This window comes from Pipistrellus kuhlii, unplaced genomic scaffold (assembly GCF_014108245.1).
Source record: "Pipistrellus kuhlii isolate mPipKuh1 unplaced genomic scaffold, mPipKuh1.p scaffold_m20_p_41, whole genome shotgun sequence".
Classification (NCBI taxonomy): domain Eukaryota; kingdom Metazoa; phylum Chordata; class Mammalia; order Chiroptera; family Vespertilionidae; genus Pipistrellus; species Pipistrellus kuhlii.
In genome coordinates this window covers 1,788,126-1,806,147 of record NW_023425542.1, presented here as the reverse complement: position 1 = coordinate 1,806,147, position 18,022 = coordinate 1,788,126, and the positions used below count along the sequence as shown (strand labels likewise).

Here is an 18,022-nt window from a genome sequence, read left to right as displayed (position 1 = left end):
AAAACAGCGATTAGAGAAAACCAGCAAAGCTGACCCCCGACTGTCCTGCTGAGTCCTTGGAGGAAAGGTAGGAGGGCTGACTTGGCTGCAGGCGGGAAATGAAGGGGAGAACCTCAGGTCTCCTTCGTGTACAGGGCAGCACCAACCACATGGCGTGCTGGGTGTGCACACGTGTGAGGAGCCTGAAGGGCGTGTGCTCCCTCCTTAGATATGTGAACAACCAGATAGAAAATATAAGCCCACGTCAGTGTTGGGGCAGTCTCATCCCAGAACAATTTAGTTCCTTCAGCATGAGACCCTCCCCCATCACACACAGGTGGCGGGTCCTGGAATGTCCATAGCAGATCTCCATACAGTTCCCACAGAGAGAGCTCAAGAGGGTATGATTTGGTGTTTCTTGAATCTTTCAGGCCTAGAATAAGCCACTTGTGGAGGGCGATCCCAGTGCATTTAACACGTGATGGACATGTGCAGGGTCTTCAGCAAGGCCTCAGGGGCTCTGATCTTTCTCTCCCTCTGAATAGCACGTGGGGTTCTCTTCTCCCACCTTCCTACCCTTGAGTCCTCCCACCAGGGGGCGCTGTGCCTGGTCATTGAGGGCTGTGGATGGGAGTGAACCTGAGGTTCCACAATGGACTTCTAGTTGCATGAGCTGCATGTGTTTCATCAGATCTGAGAGCTGTCAGCTAGAAGCTGCACGATTATGTGCCCATAAAAAGAATTGGTAGTGGCAGTGATGATTTTATCAGAATTGCTACCTAGCCAACAGTGACTGTGAGAGATCCCTGAAGCTGCATCCTGATTTCAGAGATGTGAGGTTTGGGGGTAAAAATGTGCATCTTATAATGGATTAAACAAAGCCCTTGTCTTAAACGTGGCTTTCTTTTTAAATTCACTTTTAATTAAATATTGTGAAGATTATTTACCTGTAAACCTGCCCAACATGCCCCTGAGAAAGCTAAATGTTAGGAAGGACACTAGGGCTTTCTGAGGACCAGGGCCGTGCCTGAGACTCCTGTGCTCTCAGAGGCTGGCGTCACAGCACCTGACAGGCCCCAGGGCCTCTGACAAGCTGCCTTCGGAGTGACGTGTGCACAAGCCTCTCCGGGTGGCATTCACCACTTCAAGTCCTGGTGTGTCACTCAGGATGCAAAGGTGAAGCGTGCACACGCATGCCCCCTGTGTGGGGACTGATGCTTGCATTCCCAGTCTGTACAGCAGGTGAATGCTCTCGTGCAGGTAGATGATCATGAAGCTTACTAACATTTGTTTTATCTAGGTGGGTTGTGTTGCCTCAGGATTTCATACGGCTCCTTAAATGTTGTGACATTTATCACCTCAACTTGCGTTACATTGACTTAATGAATATAATCAGCCTAATTGAGTTAGCAACCCTTTCAGAGAAAGAAAAGCTTGACTGATCCAAACTGTGGTTGGGCTCCATGAATGAGCAGGTCAGTGTAAATATTAGTAACGGCAGCCGTGCAGTGGTGCTTCCTGGGCTCAGCACCTTTAGGTAGTGCACCTGCTTTATCTACCGCCTTTAGGTCTAACTGCCGGGGGAGGTAGGCACGACTCCTATCCCCTTTCCAGAGCTGGGAAAGTGAGGTTTGACAGGGTTAAGCACTGGCCCAGAGAATAAGTGGTGGAGCTGGGATCCGAACCCAGGTCTGGTGGATTACGGGGCTTGAACTTTACCCGCTGTGAGCACTGCTTGCACTTCAAGCTGCTTTGGTCCCTGAAGATGCTGAACCAGCCTGAGCCTCTGCGTTGAGTAGTCAGTCCTTATCCTGTGCTGTGAGCTTTGTCCAGCAGGTGACGCTATGGGGAAAGAAGTAACCCAGATTCCTATGGACTTGAACCCTCAATCAGAAATCATTGGGTACATTAGTTATGTTCATGTACATGTACATGGCATGCTCAGAAAGTTAGACCAATTGTCTGCTCTGATAAGACTACAAATTAAAGGCCATGAAGGGCAGGTTTAGAGGAGAGGATGTGTAGGGATCTAAACAGGAATATTTTTTCAAAATATATTTTTTATTGATTTCAGAGATGAAGGAAGAGGGAGGGAGGAGAGAGGGAGGGAGGGAGGGAGGTAGATAGATAGAGAGAGAAACATCAATAATGAGAAAGAACTATTGATTGGCTGCCTCCTGCACTCCCCATACTGGGGTTTGAGATGCATCCCAGGCATTTGCCTGTGGCTGAAATCATACCTGGGACCCTTTAGTCCACAGGCCTACACTCTGTCAACAAAGCGAAACTAGCTAGGGCTAAACAGGAATAATTCTTTATGTTGAGAGTGTTTTGGCATCAAAAAGAGGTAGAGCCCTATATGCTTTGGCAGAGGCAGTTATTTTCAAACTTATCCTCTATAAAAAGTCATGTTAGATGTATAAGAATTATTGGTGAGCCCTGGCTGGTTTTGGCTCAGTGGTTAGTGTGCCGACCCACGAAAAAAAGGGGCACAGGTTTGATTCCTGCTCAAGGGCATGTACGTTGGTTGCAGGTTTATCCCAGGCCCCAGTTGGGATTCATGGGAGAAGCAACCAGTGGATGTGTCTCTCTCACATGGAGCTCTCTCTCTCTTTCTGTCTTTTTCTCTTTCTCTCATTCCCTCCTCCTGCCCCTTCCACATTCTCTCTAAAGATCAATGGAAAAAATACCCTCCAGTGAGGATTTAAGAAAAGTTACTAGTGAATAGTGGAGGTAGACAATTTTACTACAGAAACATACCATTAAGCGTTCCAAGCTCTTGGAACAGGAGCAGGAGTTATTGGGTCTAGTAATAATTAATGTCGTTTTTAAACATTCATTTAAAATCTTGCTTGGCATTGACTTGTATTGACATAACCTTCAAACACGTGGTATCTACAGAACGTGTGAAGTGCAATTAACAAGTTTTGCTTGAAAAAGTTTGTGTTTGGTTTGGTTTTTGTTGCAAAACTAGGGCTAAGAAGATGGCGGATGAAGAGCATATTCGGCACTGCATGCTTTACGAGTTCCAATTAGGAAGAAAAGCAAGTGAGGCTGCAAAAAACATCTGTAGTGCTCTTGGTCAAGATGCAGTTAGTGCCAGAAAATGCCAGCGTTGGTTTGAGAAATTTCACGAGGGAAATTTTTCGTTAGATGACAAGAGTGGTCGAGGCCGTGTGTCCAATTTTGATCAAGAAGCTCTTCAAGCTCTTTTGGTGCAAAATCCTCAAATTACCCAACAAGAGCTTGCGACAACTTTAAATTGTTCACAAAAAACAATTTCCAATCAATTGCGTGCACTTGGCAAAGTCCAAAAGTTTGGAAAATGGGTTCCTCATGAGTTGACCGGCAACAACCGTAATCAAAGAGTCACAATTTGCAGTTCGCTCCTCTCTCGTCAAAACCGTTTGCCGTTTTTAGAGCAAATTGTTACCGGAGATGAAGAATGGGTGCTGTATGTTAATTTGAAAAGGCGACCTCAATGGTTGGACAAAAATGAGGCTCCTCAGCCCATGCCAAAACCTGACTTGCATGCGAAAAAAGTGATGTTGTGTGTTTGGTGGAATTTTAAAGGAATTCTTCATTATGAACTTTTACCATCTACCCAAACCATTACAAGTGCAGTGTATAGTGCCCAATTGGAAAGGTTAGCCCAAGCTTAAAGAGAAAAAGAACCCGCGCTGATTAATCGGAAGGGTGTAATTCTTCACCACGATAACGCATGACCGCATACTGCAAGAATCACTGCTGAAAAAACTGCGCCAGTTGGAATGGGAAGTTCTCCCTCAACCTGCATATTCTCCTGATATTGCCCCTTCCGATTACCATTTGTTTCGTTCTTTGCAAAACTTTCTTCTTGGAAAAAAATTTAATAATGAAGAATGCCTCAAAAATGCATTGACCGAATTTTTTGCATCAAAATCACAAGAATTTTACAACAGAGGGATTAAAATGCTTCCTGAGCGTTGGGCACAAGTAGTAGAAAACAATGGCAACTATATTGTTGATTAAATTTTGTTGTATTGTTTAAATAAATTCGATTTAAAAAGGTATTAGAAAACGACATTAAGTATTACTAGACCTAATAGTTGTGTGTGAGCCAAGGTGTCAGGGATTAAAATGGATGAGGAAGCCCAGCTGGTGTGGCTCAGTTGGCTGAGCATCATCCCATGAACCGGGAGGTCACGGTTCGATTCCTGGTCAGGGCACGTGCCTCAGTTGTGGCTCAAACCAGAGGCAGCCAATCCATGATAGAAACATCATTGATTTTTCTTTTTCTCTCTCCCTTTTCCTGCCTCTCTCTGAAATAAATGAAAACATATTTTTTAAAAAGGATGAGAGAGAAAAGCCAAGTCATAAGTTAACAAATATCTTATTTAATAATCTAACACATTGAAACTGAAAAATGGTCTAACACATTAGCTCCTAGAGCAATATAGACCTCTCCTCACATGCCAAGTAAAGCGTTGGCACAAGGTGCCACTGAGTTAACTAAACGGTGGTGGAGCCTAATTGATTCACCGAGTCCTGATTCTGGTTGAGCCGAGGGTACTGTTTCCATCTCTCCTGGGCTGGGCAGGACTCTGATTCCCAAGTACCTTTATCCACTGTAGCGTCATTTGTTAATATTCAGTTCATTTATTGGCTGTTTTGTGTTGTTTTCTTTTTTCCTTCTTCTCTTGGTTATCTGGGGATAACCCTTTAGCTGCTCTACCCAAAAAGAACAAAAAGAAAAAAAAGGACAAGTCACCAGCGCCTGCCCGGCTTTGCTGAAGCGCCTTCAGTTCTGGTCATCCTTGGACACCCTACCCCCTTCCAAATAGGCTCTCCCTCTTCCAAACACTACATTTTTGTCCGTTCCCTTTACCAGTTCCTCACCAAATACCCTCCCTCACTTATCAAACAAAACAAATAAAAAAAATAAAAAATAAATAAAAAATACAACCCATAAAAGACCACCAGTGACCTGTAGCGAAAAGGCAAAGGACCCGTAGTGGCCCCCTCCTCCTCCCAACACCAAAGAAGCTCCGGAGCCTTCAAACTACCAACGTGCCCTCGAGGACAACGGCCTCCTCTCCTGTCGGCCTGCGGAGCCTGGAGCGGCTGTAGGAGAGGAACGAGGTTCCCGGGCTGCTTCAATTTGTCCGTTAGTGACAACGCTGCGCCAGCCCTAAGGGTCACACACCACATGTGGGACTCTGTCTGATCCTCCAGCCACTGCTGTCTTTGGAACAAATCCACTGTGGCCTGGGGACGCTCACAATGCAATGGCAAACCGACTTCCCAGAGGCAGACACTATGTGAGCGGGCCCCTTAGAACACGTGTTAGCTACATCACCTCCATTAAAGCGTGCGTGTGCGTGTGCGGGTGAGCGGATACACACATGCACGCACTCTCTCAGGGCTGGGCCCTCGTGGTCCGGAAACTCAACTCCCTTTCCCAGAAGCCTGGTGGTCCCAGGGGAAGCCCAGACCAGCCAGACTACAAAGACGTTGAGTCCTCGGTGGACCCTGGAGTCAGGCTCACTGTTAACCCAGAGCGTGGCCAAGCCCGGCCCGGGCCCCACGTCCTGCAGGCCAGGGTGGGCTTCCAGGCAGGTGGCCTCAGGCTTTGCCTCTGTCCAGCTGGCTCCTGGGGCCACACGGGGACCTGCCTCCCCTGCTCACTTTTCTGTAAACACTGGGTCTGCCCGGCCTGGGTGACGGGGCAGAGAGAAACCCTGCCCGCCCCTCCCAGGAAGTGGTCAGAGTGTGCAGAGGGGAGCGTGTGCGAGAGGCAGGGGCAGCCTGATTTGGAAATGGCTGCAGCGCCCCAGTGTCCCAATGGAGATGAGACTCTGATTTATTGTTTCTGAGGGACTTCCCGGGGTTGAAACCACATTTAATATACTACATTCAGGTGTTCACCCTCATGAAATATATGTGCTTTGAGGTGTCCCCCCAAATGTAAGCACACTTTGATGCTGATAACTCATTTTTCACTCCATTTCAGGGTTAGCGGATTTGACGTAATGGGTGAAGCCAGACTAAGTTTTGAGCAGAGAAGATGTATCCTCTGGACTGTCTTTTGGGGACACATAAAGATGAGGTGTCTGGGCCACAGTCAGGCGTGGCGGCCGCTGTGGACAGAGGAGGCGCCCAAACAGAAGCAGCGGATCTCGGTGTTTGCGGTTCCATTGCTTCCTCAGCAGCAGCGCCAGGACTGAGGTGAACGATGGAGGCGCAAACAACAAGAATTGTCCCTTCGGTTTGGGGTGTACATCTCTCTCTCCACAGCTGCCCTGGACTCCTCAATCGTTGTCGGTCGTTTACCGTACCTTTATCTTTTATGGATCCCCATAGAAAGCCGAGTGGGGAAATTTTCTTCGCTCAAAGCCTAGACCTTCTTCAGCCATTTCTTCAAATCAGTGAGACTTGAAAAGGGGTGGAAATTCAGTGAGTTGTCAGCTGTTAAAGTGTGTGCACATTTTTTGGAACACTGCATTTTCCATTGGGAGTCATTCCCTTTCACCAGAGTCACACCTGAGTGTGTGTGTGTGTGTGTGTGTGTATGTATATATATATATATATATATATATATATATATATATATATATATATATTTTTTTTTTTTTTTTTTTTTTTTTCGGGAGGTAGGGGGGACACACACACCCTATATTTATGTTCAAAAGGCAGTCATTCTCTTCCTTCGGATTGATATTATTTCTTCTCACAGCACATTTTTTGGACCACCCTATGTTCACATTTCATAGGGAGTTATCCATGTTTGTCGGGAGTCTGACCTCTGTGTACCTTACTTGGGGGACACTCCATGTTCATGTTCTATAGGGAGTCATTGGTTTGCATCGGGAGTCTCACCTGCTGTGTGTGTTTGGCCGGTTCCTGACACACTTTGTTTCCCTTGTTACAAAGGTGCTCATCATGGGATGTATTACACCTGGAGATTGGGGTTTTCTAAAGATTTTCTCCGTTTGAGCTAAAGTACTGAGAAATGTTAACATGGTCAGTTATCAAAGTACTGTGAGTTGTCAGTTCAGTAGCCGTTGATTCTGTAACACTAGGACAGGTTTGTAATAAAATGAGATGTAGAATTGAGTCCTAGTTTTTCTCACTGCTTGTTACTGGCGGTGTTTTTGGGGTGTAGGGTCTTCGGGCTCCCTCCATCAGCCCCCCAGTCTCCCAGCCCCCGGAATCCACCAGCTCCCTTTGCCAGAGGTCAGAGCATGGGAAGTGAGGCTTCCCGTTTACCAGGCAACAGCGTTTATTTTACGCTCCTGTCAGTTGAATCCCATTTGGATTTGGGATTTATCTCGCAACAGGCCGCCTGCCCTGCGCCTTTGGCTTTTGCAGGATCTGACACTGGCCAGTCACCCCTCAGAGCTCTCAGCCTCTGTCCCCTGGCTCTCTCCCAGCTGGGACAGCCCTTCAGGGCTCACACTTGCCATTCGCTCTCTCACTCACTCATTCCCTCCACAAACACTCAGTGACCGCTCCTGTGTGCTCACTCCCGGGTTCCACCATGGAGGCAGCGCCCTCCAGGCCCCTCTGTAGGGCTGACCACCTGCTCCCCTAGCACTGACCACTCCTGAGCTTCAGGCCTGAGGTCAGCTGCCTTAGATCTTCTACCCGGGCTGCAGGCTTCCTCCACTCCTGGCTCCTCTGGGCTCCCTACTTATCCAAGCACACCAGCTGTCAATCACAGAAGCCCAAAGCCTGTGGTGCGGGGGGGGGGGGGGGGGGGGGGGGACCCCTCCTCTTTCCACTTCCCACAGGTGGTAGGTCCCCTGAACCTGGGAATAGGCATGGAATCTGTCCGCCCATCTCAGCTGACTGTTCTCATCCCATGTCCCCCCGACACCCCTGTCCCTGGGTTGTGGCAGGAGCTTGTCAACTGGTCTGCCTGCCTCCCGCGACTCCTCAGCCCCATGGCGCCTCTCAGCATTCACCCTGGTGACCTTCCTTTTTGAACCTCCCCTCCCTCAGTCTCCACCCTAGCTACACATTTCTTTGTCGTCTAGCTTCTCCGTGGGTCACTTCAGGGTGCACCCAACCCTCTATCACCCCCCCTCCAGCTCCAGACAAGCTCGTACACACCCACAACTTTCACTGCAATCTTCCCAGAAGGCTCCACGCACCTGCAGCCCCAGCCTCTCCTGGGAGCCTCCAGACCTGTTTCCAGCGTGGATGTCCCAAGACACCTCCCACTTAGAATGCTCAGCACACGGTTCTCCATCCTCCCCACCAAAGCTTCTGTGCGCCTCCTCTCCCACCTCTGTCCCCTCAGCCAGACCATGTTGGGCATCCCCCTCTTCTCCCCATGTCCTGTCCATCACTCCCTCAGCTGCTTCCCACTCTGATGTCTCGCTCACATACCCAGCCAACCCCAGGTGGGGCCCCCCCCTGGACAGCACCATGGGATCCCATCCTGAGGGGGCGTCCCAAACCATGCCCTGCTGAGCTCCAGGGCCCCACCTCTGCCCTGCCTGGGCGCTGTGCGATGTGGGGGGAGGGGAACCTCCAAGTGCCCGCTGAGGGCTGAGGGCTGCGGGCTGAGGGCTGCCTGCAGAGAGGGTGGGGTCACCTGTGGCACCAGAGGGGCTCTCCCTGGGAGAACAACAAAGTGAGAGCATTAGAGAACGTGCGACAGACCTTGGGAAGGAAGCATCAGCCAAATACCAACCAGCCAGAGGAAGAATGTTTACATGTATGCACTCACATACACATGTATGTATACATGTATGTACACAGCCCATCAATTTCCTTAGAAAGCTGTCATTGATTTTGCTAAACGGGTGTATTTAGAGCCCACCTATGCTTGCCCTTGACTGACAGATGACTGTGGTTCCAATGTGAATGTTGGATGATATTTTATGTTGGCAAGTAAAAGAAGCTGAAGGTGTGAGTGAGAACCTCACTCAATTAGGCAGTCCTTTTCTGAGTGGCAGCCTAAGTCCCTCAGTTTCTCATAATGTATTTGTATTGTAATGTCTACACACATTGTTTTTTAAAAAACAGAAATACAATGTACATATCACAATATTCACCCAAGACATACTTTTAAGTTTAATCTTTTAACGTTTTCTCCATCACTCTTGTATCTAGAGAGATTAGACACTAAAGAAAACAAATCAAGCCCTGGTGTGGTAAGACTTGCCAATTTCCTTGGTGTAAATATTTTCACTACAGCTGATTTCAAGCTGCCAACCTGGATCCCTCACCACCAAGATGGGAATAGACATGCGGTGCCACCTGTTCTACAATATCACCTCCTTGCAGGCACAGCAGGTATGAATAACCCAAGAGCATAGGTAACAGGAAAACAATTACAAGTGGCACGTTGGTGGTATTTATTAAGTTTATTTTAAAATGTGTTTTACTGATTGTAGAAAGAGGAATCGGGAAAGAGATCAATGTGGGAGAGAAACTGATCGGTTGCCTTCAGAACACACCCCCACCAGGAACCAAACCCACACCCTGGGCTTGTGCCCTGACTGAGAATGGAACTGGTGACCTTTTGGTACACAGGACAATGCCCAACCCACTGAGCGACACCGACCAGGGTATTGCCTTTGTTTTTAACATGAATTATTTAATCACGGGTTCACATAAGTTTATTGATAGTCACGGCTGTGTTTAAAACCTGGCGTGTGAAGTTCCTGGAAACACTGACCAGTCGGCTCACACGCTGGCTCCAGCTCAGCAAGGGGGCACTGCCTTGTAGGGTGGCTGAAAGGAAGGGGCCTGTGTGAGCCCTCTGCCAGCGCATACATTGGACCCAAGCTAGGCGCTGCTCAGGACCATGGTCAGAAGGATGGAAGTAGAGATGGGGCACTCAGATACAAACTGTCCAAGGTCTGGAGAGGTCATGTGATGGGCTTGGGGTCATGCAAGTCAGTGCCAGGCCCAGGACCTGCTGTGCAATAGAGCCACCACCAGGCCACCTGCAGCAACTCCACCCCCATTGGCAATGGCAGCTGCTGACATCAACTTGGCCTCCATCTTTAAGGAGGCGGGGATTCCGAGCTGGTGAAGCTCATGGCGCCCAGCACCAAGGGCGTAGTGCCAAGGCCAACACATGGGGGAAGAAGCCTTTGAGCTTGGCCCTATGGAACAGGCCCCTTCAGATCTCCATGTCATCTTCCTGGGGCATGAACTTGGGGTCTGCTTTATTCTTGTGAGAGTCACAGAACAGGGACAGGGACCCAATACAAAGAAAGATTTTAGGTATGAACACAAGCTAGTGGAATGGATGAATTCCACTATAAAAATAGTTAAACCTATTTTTTTTTTGTCAGATTGGCAAAAACCATATTTTTTGGTGTGCCTCAGCATTTTAGTAACTCGTGTATGTGTTCATAAGATGAAAAAGGCTGTTCTAGAGTCAGGATGGAGCCAGACCCTGAGTCCTGGGAGGGGAGAAGAGGGGGTGGATAATGCCTGAGGCTGCAGGGCTTGATAGCGAGTCAGTGGCTCAAACTGTGAGCCCAGAGCCAGGTCATCCTACCACACTGGCTCTGGCTGAGATGTTCGAAGACACTTGGTCCAGGTCCCCATCTGAAGAGCAGCAAGCTGAGGCTCAGAGGGGAGACCTGACCTCAGGCTCACACGTGAGTGACAGTACTGACCTGGCTTCCAGGGGCAGAGGTATTGGTTCCTACAGAGTTCCCGCTAGCTCGCCCTGCCCTGCCCTGTCCACAAGGACGGAGCACGGCACCAGAGAACCTGAAAGCATCTCCTCTTTTTTTCTTTCCTTTTATTTTTTAAAATATATTTTATTAATTTTTTTACAGAGAGGATGGGAGAGGGATGGAGAGTTAGAAACATCGATGAGAGAAGCATTGATCAGCTGCCTCCTGCACTCTCCCTACTGGGGAGGTGCCCCAGTCAAGGTACATGCTCTTGACTGGAATTGAACCTGGGACCCTTGAGTCCAAAGGCTGATGCTCTAGCCACTGAACCAAACCTGCCAGCGCTTCTCTTTCTTATCCTCATCCGAATTATTCTTGAAGGGACGCCACATCCAGGCCCCAATAGATGACCCAGTGGCACCCAGGAGGATTTTGGATGACAAGGAGAGTCCAGCTGCCCCTGGGGAAGAAGAGAGGGTGAAACCACAGGGGCACAGGGTGCCCTAGCAGCCCCTGGCAAGGGCGGAGGTCAAAGATCCCAGGGAACCTCAGGCAGCCAGAGGCCCCAGCATCCCACTCCTGCTACCTCCTACTTCCTAAAACCTTAGGATGTCTGCTCTGGGGAGCAGCTGCCCAAAGAGGAGGCATGAACTCGGGTGAAGAGTCCCCCAGTGACAGGGCAGATCTTGTGAGAAATGGCAGGCACCTCACCTTTCAGACGAGGCTGGGGTCTAGAACTGGGGAATGGGGGTGTTCTCAGGTTTTGTAGGGTTGACTGGAAAAGCATACCTGCTGGACTGTACCCGTGCACCCCCCTCCCCAAACCTAAAGTGGGACAGCAGAGGGGAGACAAAGGACCAGGGACTGAGGACAACACAACTGGAGGGAAAGGATAGGCCTTCCTTCAAGCTTAGGCTCTGGGCTGAATCCCATCCTGGCTCTGTTCCTCCCCTTCATCCCTCCCTCCTCCTGCTCAGGACACCTACCTACTGACTGCAGAGTGGCCACCAGGCTGCCGGCAGCAACTCCGCCCCCATTGGCAATGGCAGCTGATGACATCATATTGGCAGCTATGGAGGAGGCAGCGATGCCTGAGCTGGTGAAGCCTATGGCGCCCAGCACCACGGGCACAGCACCCACGGCCACCACTGTGGGGGAAAAAGCATTTGAGGTTGACCCCCATGGGACAGGCTCCTTCAGGTCTCCCTGTCATCTTCCTGGGGCATGAACTTGGGGTCTGCTGTGCCCTGTGAGAGTCACAGGGCAGGGTCAGGCACCCAAACACAAGGGAAGGCTGTAGGTGTCACAGAAGCGAGTCACTGGGTCCCAGGACTCTGCAGGTCTCTGTGTTGCTGTGACACCTGGGAGGCTCACAGCCGTCCTGGCCCGAGCTGCCCTTGTGGGAACTATTGTAAATCAGTTGAAACAAGCAGTGGCCTTCAAGCTTCCCCTTTGGTAGGAAAACTCCCCTCCCCCCCAAGCACAGGGTCAGCAGCAGATGACATCAGTGCTGCTCTTCTGCAGAGGTGATGGGGTGGGGGCTCCTGCTCTCTGCTCTCAGGGCCTGTAGCAGTGTGTGTGGGGCTGCCTCCGCATCTTACATCTCCAGAGCAGTCCAGTCACAGAACATTCAACAAAGAAAATGTTATGGCCAAAACTGGTTTGGCTCAGTGGATAGAGCGTTGGCCTGTGGACTGAAAGGTTCCGGGTTCGATTCCGGTCAAGGGCATGTACCTTGGTTGCGGGCACGTCCCCAGTAGCAGGTGTTCAGGGGGCAGCTGATCGATGATTCTCTCTCATCAATGTTTCTAACTCTCTATCCCTCTCTCTTCTACTCTGTAAAAAATCAATAAAATATATTAAAAAAATAAAATATATTTTAAAAAAATTAAAGAAAATGTTCTGTACCTGCTCCATCCAATACTGTAGTCACATGGCTTTTGAGCATCGAGGTGTGGCTAGTGTGACAGAAACATTTCATTTGAATTCTGGCCCCTGTATTGGAGGACCCTGCTCAGGAGCGCAGCTAACCCCTGGGCTCACTGGAGGACCTGTCAGGGCGCCCAGAGCAGCTCCGGGGAACCAGACACAGCTCCGCTCCCACATTCCCCACAGCCCTGCCCTCTGGGAGGAAGCCTGGGCTCAGGCAGATGGAAGGGCCACAGGTAAACACCAGCAGAAGCTGAGCTGGGACTGGGGTGTGTTCATGGCTTTGCTTTAGTTCCTGTGCTCTAAGGTTTACCTCTGCTACTTCACCTCTGTCCCCTGCCCACTCCCCCTGTCCCACCCGTATCCTGGGGCTCCAGGGAATCCTTGGCTGGGTCACCGGAGGTTGCTCCCAGAAGCCCAGAGCCAGATGGGGGCTTGACCTCCTTCCCAGAGAGACTCACCTCCTCCGAGCACGGCTAGACCAACCTTGCCTGGACACAAAGAGAATGCATGTGAGTGTGACACGCTGGCCTCCCCGCCCTTCCCGCTGCCACCCACAGTGGGGAGGCGGCTCTGGAGCCGGGATCAGAGGACAGAGCAGCTCCTGCCTGAGGTCAGAGTTACTGAGCATGTGGACAGGGGAAGCCCACAGCGCTGAGGCATTCCAGATGGGGAAGGGCAACAGCTTGAAAAGACTCCAAGTGCTCTTGGAGGGGACACAATATAACCCCCATCGCTGCCCCTCATTCGTCCCATGTCCTCTGTGCCCTCCTCACCCAAGTGGATTCTATATCAGCCCATCACATGTGCCCCTTGAAGACCATTGACTCTCTCCCATACTCTTCCTCTTTTGTGCTGCAACCTACCAAGTTTCCTGTTCTCTTCACTCCCCCCACTCTGAGAACTCCCAGCATTTACAACTTCTCCCCAATCTTCAAACCTGCACCTCCACCCTCCTGGTTCTCTACTTCCTATTTAACTCAGAAAAGGAAGGCAACCAGGAGAAACAACTGGGGTGATGCAGCCAGGATTTCTGGCAGCCACCAGAAGTGAGAAGAGGCATGGGACAGGTCCTCCCCTGGAGCCTTCAGAAGAAGCATGGCCCCGTGGACACCTTGATTCGGGACTTCCAATCCCCAGAACTGTAGGAGAGTACATTTCTGTTGTTTAAAGCCACTCAGTGTGTTTAGGATTGGTTAGGAGCATTTCCTCACCTGGCCTTCAGGAACCGTCCTTTCTCACTTCTCTTCCTACCACACCTGCCTCTGCTCAGTCTCCTCCCCTCTCCCTGATCTCTGAAGGTGGCATGTCCAGGGCTCTGTCCTCAGACCCCTCCTCTGCTTTAACTCCACCTCTTGGGTGCCTCACCCAGTCCATGATTTTCAGGACAACTGCATTCTGATGACACACAAATTGATAAGTCCAGCCCAGACCTATTCCCACAGCCCTCACGATTGGGATTACATAGTTCCCTTACAGAAGAAGCCCCAGAGAGCCCCTTCATTCCTTCCTCCATGTGAATTTACAGCTAAAAGTGGTTGTCTAGGAAGCGGGCTCTCACCAAACTTATCTGCCAGGGCCTTCATCTTGGACATTCCACCCTTCAGAACTGTGAGAACTAAGCTGTGTTGCTGATGAGCCCACAGTCTAGGGCATTTTGTTACAGCAGCCTTAAGTGACTATGACAGCACACAATCAATGAGTGGAAAGGAAATCTACAGAATGGGAGGAAATATTTCCAAACCATATATTTGATGAGTTAATATTCAGAATATATAATGAATTCCCATGAAAACAAACTACACAAATAACCCAATTAAAAAAACAAACAAAAAAAAAACAGGCAAAGCTGAAGCCAGTTTGGCTCAGCGGTAGAGCGTCGGTCTGCGGACTGAAAGGTCCCAGGTTCAATTCCGGTCAAGGGCATGTACTTTGGTTGTGGGCACAACCCCGGTGGGGTGTGTGCAAGAGGCAGCTGGTCGACGTTTCTAGCTCTCTCTCTCTCCTTAAAAAATCAATAAAATAAATTAAAAACAAACAAACAAACAAAAAAAAACAGGCAAAGAGTCCAGCAGGGTGGCTCAGCTGGTTGAGTGTCCTCCTGTACACCAACCTGCGGGTTTGATTCTGGGTCAGGGCATGTACCTAGATTTTGGGTTTGATCCCCAGTTGGGCACGTATGAGAGGCCTTTAGGAAGTGGCTATAGGATTAAGCCTCAGATTGATCTGTTGCAAAGTCACAAACAAGTCCCAGTTTAGGGGGCAGAGCTCTCCTAGCATAATTAAGCTTGACCTTATAGCTTCCCTAGATCCTTCCCAGGTAGCTAACGGGAACACTGTAACTATTTCGACCACTTGCTTGTTTTTCTCTGACTATAAAGTAAAGCCTCATCTTGCCGGTTGGATCTTTTCTGTGTCCTCATCCATGCATGGGAGATCCATGGAGCCCCAGCTATATTCTCTTTGTCTTTTCTTTAATCCTTCCTCCCAGCTCCTCAGGTTCAACCTTGACCGTGCTGACACGGCACAGAGGCCACCAATCGCTGTTTCCCTCACCTATGGAGAACAGTATGGAGGCTCCTCAAACAATTAAATTAGAGTTCCATATGATCAGCAGTCCCACCTCTGAGTACTTGCCTAAGGACCTAAAAATGGAGTCTAGAAGAGATACCTGCACCCCGTGTTCATAGCAGCATTATTTACAATGGCCACGAGGTGAAAGCAATCCAAACATCCAAAGGTTGATGAATGGATAAACAAAATTCTGGCGCATGGGTGAACCTTGGGACATTATGCTAAGGGAAACAAGTGAATCACAAAAAAGACAAATACCGTATGATTCCACTGTGGGCGAATGAAAGGGATTCTATGGAAAGTAACTTCCCATGGTGATCTGACCACACATCCCTAACTGGGCAGGTCATGGTGGAGAGTGGCTTCCCGGGTCTATGACTTCTTTAGTGAAAGGTTTTATGCCAGTCCTGTCCAGTGTTGTGGTGCATCTAAGCAGTTTTAATCCTCAAGAGAACACCTCCTCCTGTTAACTTTCCTTAGCCCAATCCCCATCTGGCTTCCTTCAGTCTTCCTTTGCCCCCCTACCCCCTGCCCTCCTCCACCACCTTCGTTTCAAATGCACAAAAGAGCCTGCAAAAACTGTTACACTCAGGAACATTTGAGATCTTGCGTCAGTTTGGCTCAAATAAATTCTTATAGGAATTCTCTACATATTTAGACATTTCTGACATCACCACCACTCAGATGAAATCCCTCAGACCAAATTCCATGTTGCGTGGATCTTGCCACAATTTAAAACACACACAGAGTGGACCTTGTGCTGCCCTGTCCCTGGGCTGGCCCCAGCTCAGTGGTGAGCCAGCTCTGCAAGGATGTGTCCCGGCAGGAAAGGATTGACCAGGCTGTGGTGTGTCAACGGGGGGAGGAGCACACAGGAGAAATGAAACTTACCCAGGCCTTGGTGGGGTGGGACCAATAGGTCCGCTGGCAATGGACTTAAACTGGCAAAGAGCCAGTGCCAAGCTGACTAGAAGCTGAGCAGCAGACCTTTGTGATGAGCTAATGACAAAATCCTACCCTGGCACTTAGAGACAAACTGAGCAAGGTTTTCAGAGGGCAGGTATCTGGCCTGGGGTTAGGCAACAGGTCAGTCCAAGAGCCAGGACCTGGAAGGCAGTCCCTCTGACTCCAGAGCATCGCTGGCTTCATTGCCCCTTCTCTGGTGATCTGGGTGTAGTAGAGCTTCCCACCAGGGACATGTGCCTCAGTGCTCACAGCTGAGAAAGCTAAGCTGAGCAGTGATGGTGGGGTGAGGCCTCAGTGCCCAGGGACCAGTTACCTGCAGTGCTGGCGAAATTGCTTTTTTTGTCTTTGGACTGCTCTTTGGAATTATTCCATGGCCACATTGGGGGACCTGATGGGGGTCCTGGTGGTGGCACCCCAGGAGTAGAACCAGCAGAGGATGGCTGGGAGGGTTCTTCCTCCTCTGGAAGAGAAGCAGAAAAAGAGCAAACAGAAGGCGGCAGATGTGGGACCAAAGGCTGCTGCCCCAGGCCCCCGAGGAGGGCTTGAGGCCCATAGACAGCACACAGCACCCTCCACCATTTCCCAACAACTCTGACTGGGGAGGGGTCGTCTGTGGCAACTGTGCTGGTAGGTGATGGGAATCCTTGGAGATGAGCCCAAGGAGGAGCCAGTGGGAGACCTGGCTGGCAACTGAGAACTGGCAGGTCCCTTACTTCACAGAGGGACAGGCTGGGGCCCAGGAGGGAAAAGACTTGCTCACACCCCCTCTGCTCTGAGCCGTGGGTCACCTCACCCTCCAAAGTCCTCTCTAGGGCCCTCATCATCTGACTGGGACTCCTGAAGGAGGGTGTCAGCTGTAAACCCTTCTCCGGCCTCGATGGCTTTATCTGACATCTTGGTTGCAGTGTGGGGAACACAAGGTGCACAGCCTGTTGTCACACAGAAACAGAGTGTGAGACCCCAAGTGCTGTGCCCGACTTGTATGGACGGGGTTGTGGGTATGGGCACCTCTCTATTGCCCAGAGCCCTGCCCTCTGTCCTATAGCAGTCTATGGGCCACTTCCAGCACCTCCCCCAAATCTGCACAGACCCCAGCTTTTTAAGGTAAATGCCTTTGCCTGGCTCCCTGATCTCCAGGGTTCTATTCATCGTTGTCCACTAACCACTGCCCCCCTACCCAGTCGAATTCCTAGAGCTTGAGAGTAACCTGGATGGGAACAAGACAGGTTGCTCCCAAAGTTTCAGGGTAAATATGGGCTCAAACCCCTTCCCAGCACAGTCACCTCTGAGCACAGTCAGAGCAGCCCTGGATGGCAGCAAAGAGGGAAGCTGTGAGGAGAGTCCTGTTGCTCCCTCCCCTTCCCCACTTCCCAGACCCTGCCTACCTTGGGAAGCAATTGCCTGAGAAGGCAGAGCTGGGGTGGAAGTCCTGTGAGTACTGAGGCTTTTGAGGACTCTCACAGGCTAAATAGAAATAGCTCCTTCTTGGAAGATTTACAACCTCATGTGACAAAGGAACCAGATGACTCATTTTCATTCTAGGCTTAGAGCCAGTTAGACCTAACCTTTGCCTTGATTTGGGGAGTGTGGGCTGGTGCTCAGGATAATCTAACTCCAACACACCACAATGCCCCAGGCCTGATAAGCAGCTTCTCCAATCACCTAGTGGTGGCTGCCTGGATTTGCAGGGCAACTGGAGAAAGTCTGTCTTAAGTCAGATGCAATGACCATAAACTAAAGCAAATTTGGAACCTTCCCTGGAAGCGAGGGAGCCAATATAATCAATTTTCACTGGTTGAGAATGCTGTTGAGCGGCCCGGACGCCTTGGTAGTTGTAGGATACTCAACCCAGGCTCTCCATTCTCACACTGCACAGGCGGCAGCGAATCAAATGGCGGCGTTTTCAACGGGGGCGGGACTTCCTGCAGCAGAGGTTCCCAAGTGCG

General features: G+C 50.1%; 1 protein-coding gene and 1 long non-coding RNA gene across 2 annotated transcripts in view; both read right to left on the bottom strand.

Moving 5' to 3' along the window:
- LOC123651259 overlaps positions 1–8,640 on the bottom strand; it is an 8,806-nt gene extending 166 nt beyond the window's left edge. Inside the window, exons 1-2 of the long non-coding RNA XR_006739849.1 lie at positions 8,629–8,640; positions 6,362–6,364 (exon numbers count right to left, since the gene is read on the bottom strand). This is a non-coding gene — a long non-coding RNA (uncharacterized LOC123651259). The remainder of the gene's footprint in view (positions 1–6,361; positions 6,365–8,628) is intronic.
- A 2,216-nt stretch (positions 8,641–10,856) lies between these two features.
- On the bottom strand, positions 10,857–17,599 carry LOC118704197 (interferon alpha-inducible protein 27-like protein 1). The gene is made up of 6 exons (XM_045571970.1): positions 17,462–17,599; positions 16,892–17,005; positions 16,390–16,536; positions 12,998–13,027; positions 11,594–11,755; positions 10,857–11,067 (listed from the first exon to the last, which is right to left on the bottom strand). The coding sequence occupies exons 2-6, from the start codon at positions 16,968–16,970 to the stop codon at positions 10,925–10,927; spliced, it is 561 nt and encodes a 186-aa protein (XP_045427926.1). The 5' UTR covers positions 16,971–17,005; positions 17,462–17,599; the 3' UTR covers positions 10,857–10,924.
- Positions 17,600–18,022: the final 423 nt, after the last annotated feature.

Bases quoted from the DNA above. Each gene is read 5' to 3' on its own strand.
- LOC118704197 (XM_045571970.1), bottom strand. From the start codon at position 16,970: ATGTCAGATAAAGCCATCGAGGCCGGAGAAGGGTTTACAGCTGACACC. The intron at 13,028-16,389 runs GTAACTGGTCCC...CTTTGTGTCCAG, and splicing joins CAATTTCGCCAGCACTGCAG to GCAAGGTTGGTCTAGCCGTG. The intron at 11,756-12,997 runs GTGAGTCTCTCT...TTTCCCCCACAG, and splicing joins TCTAGCCGTGCTCGGAGGAG to TGGTGGCCGTGGGTGCTGTG.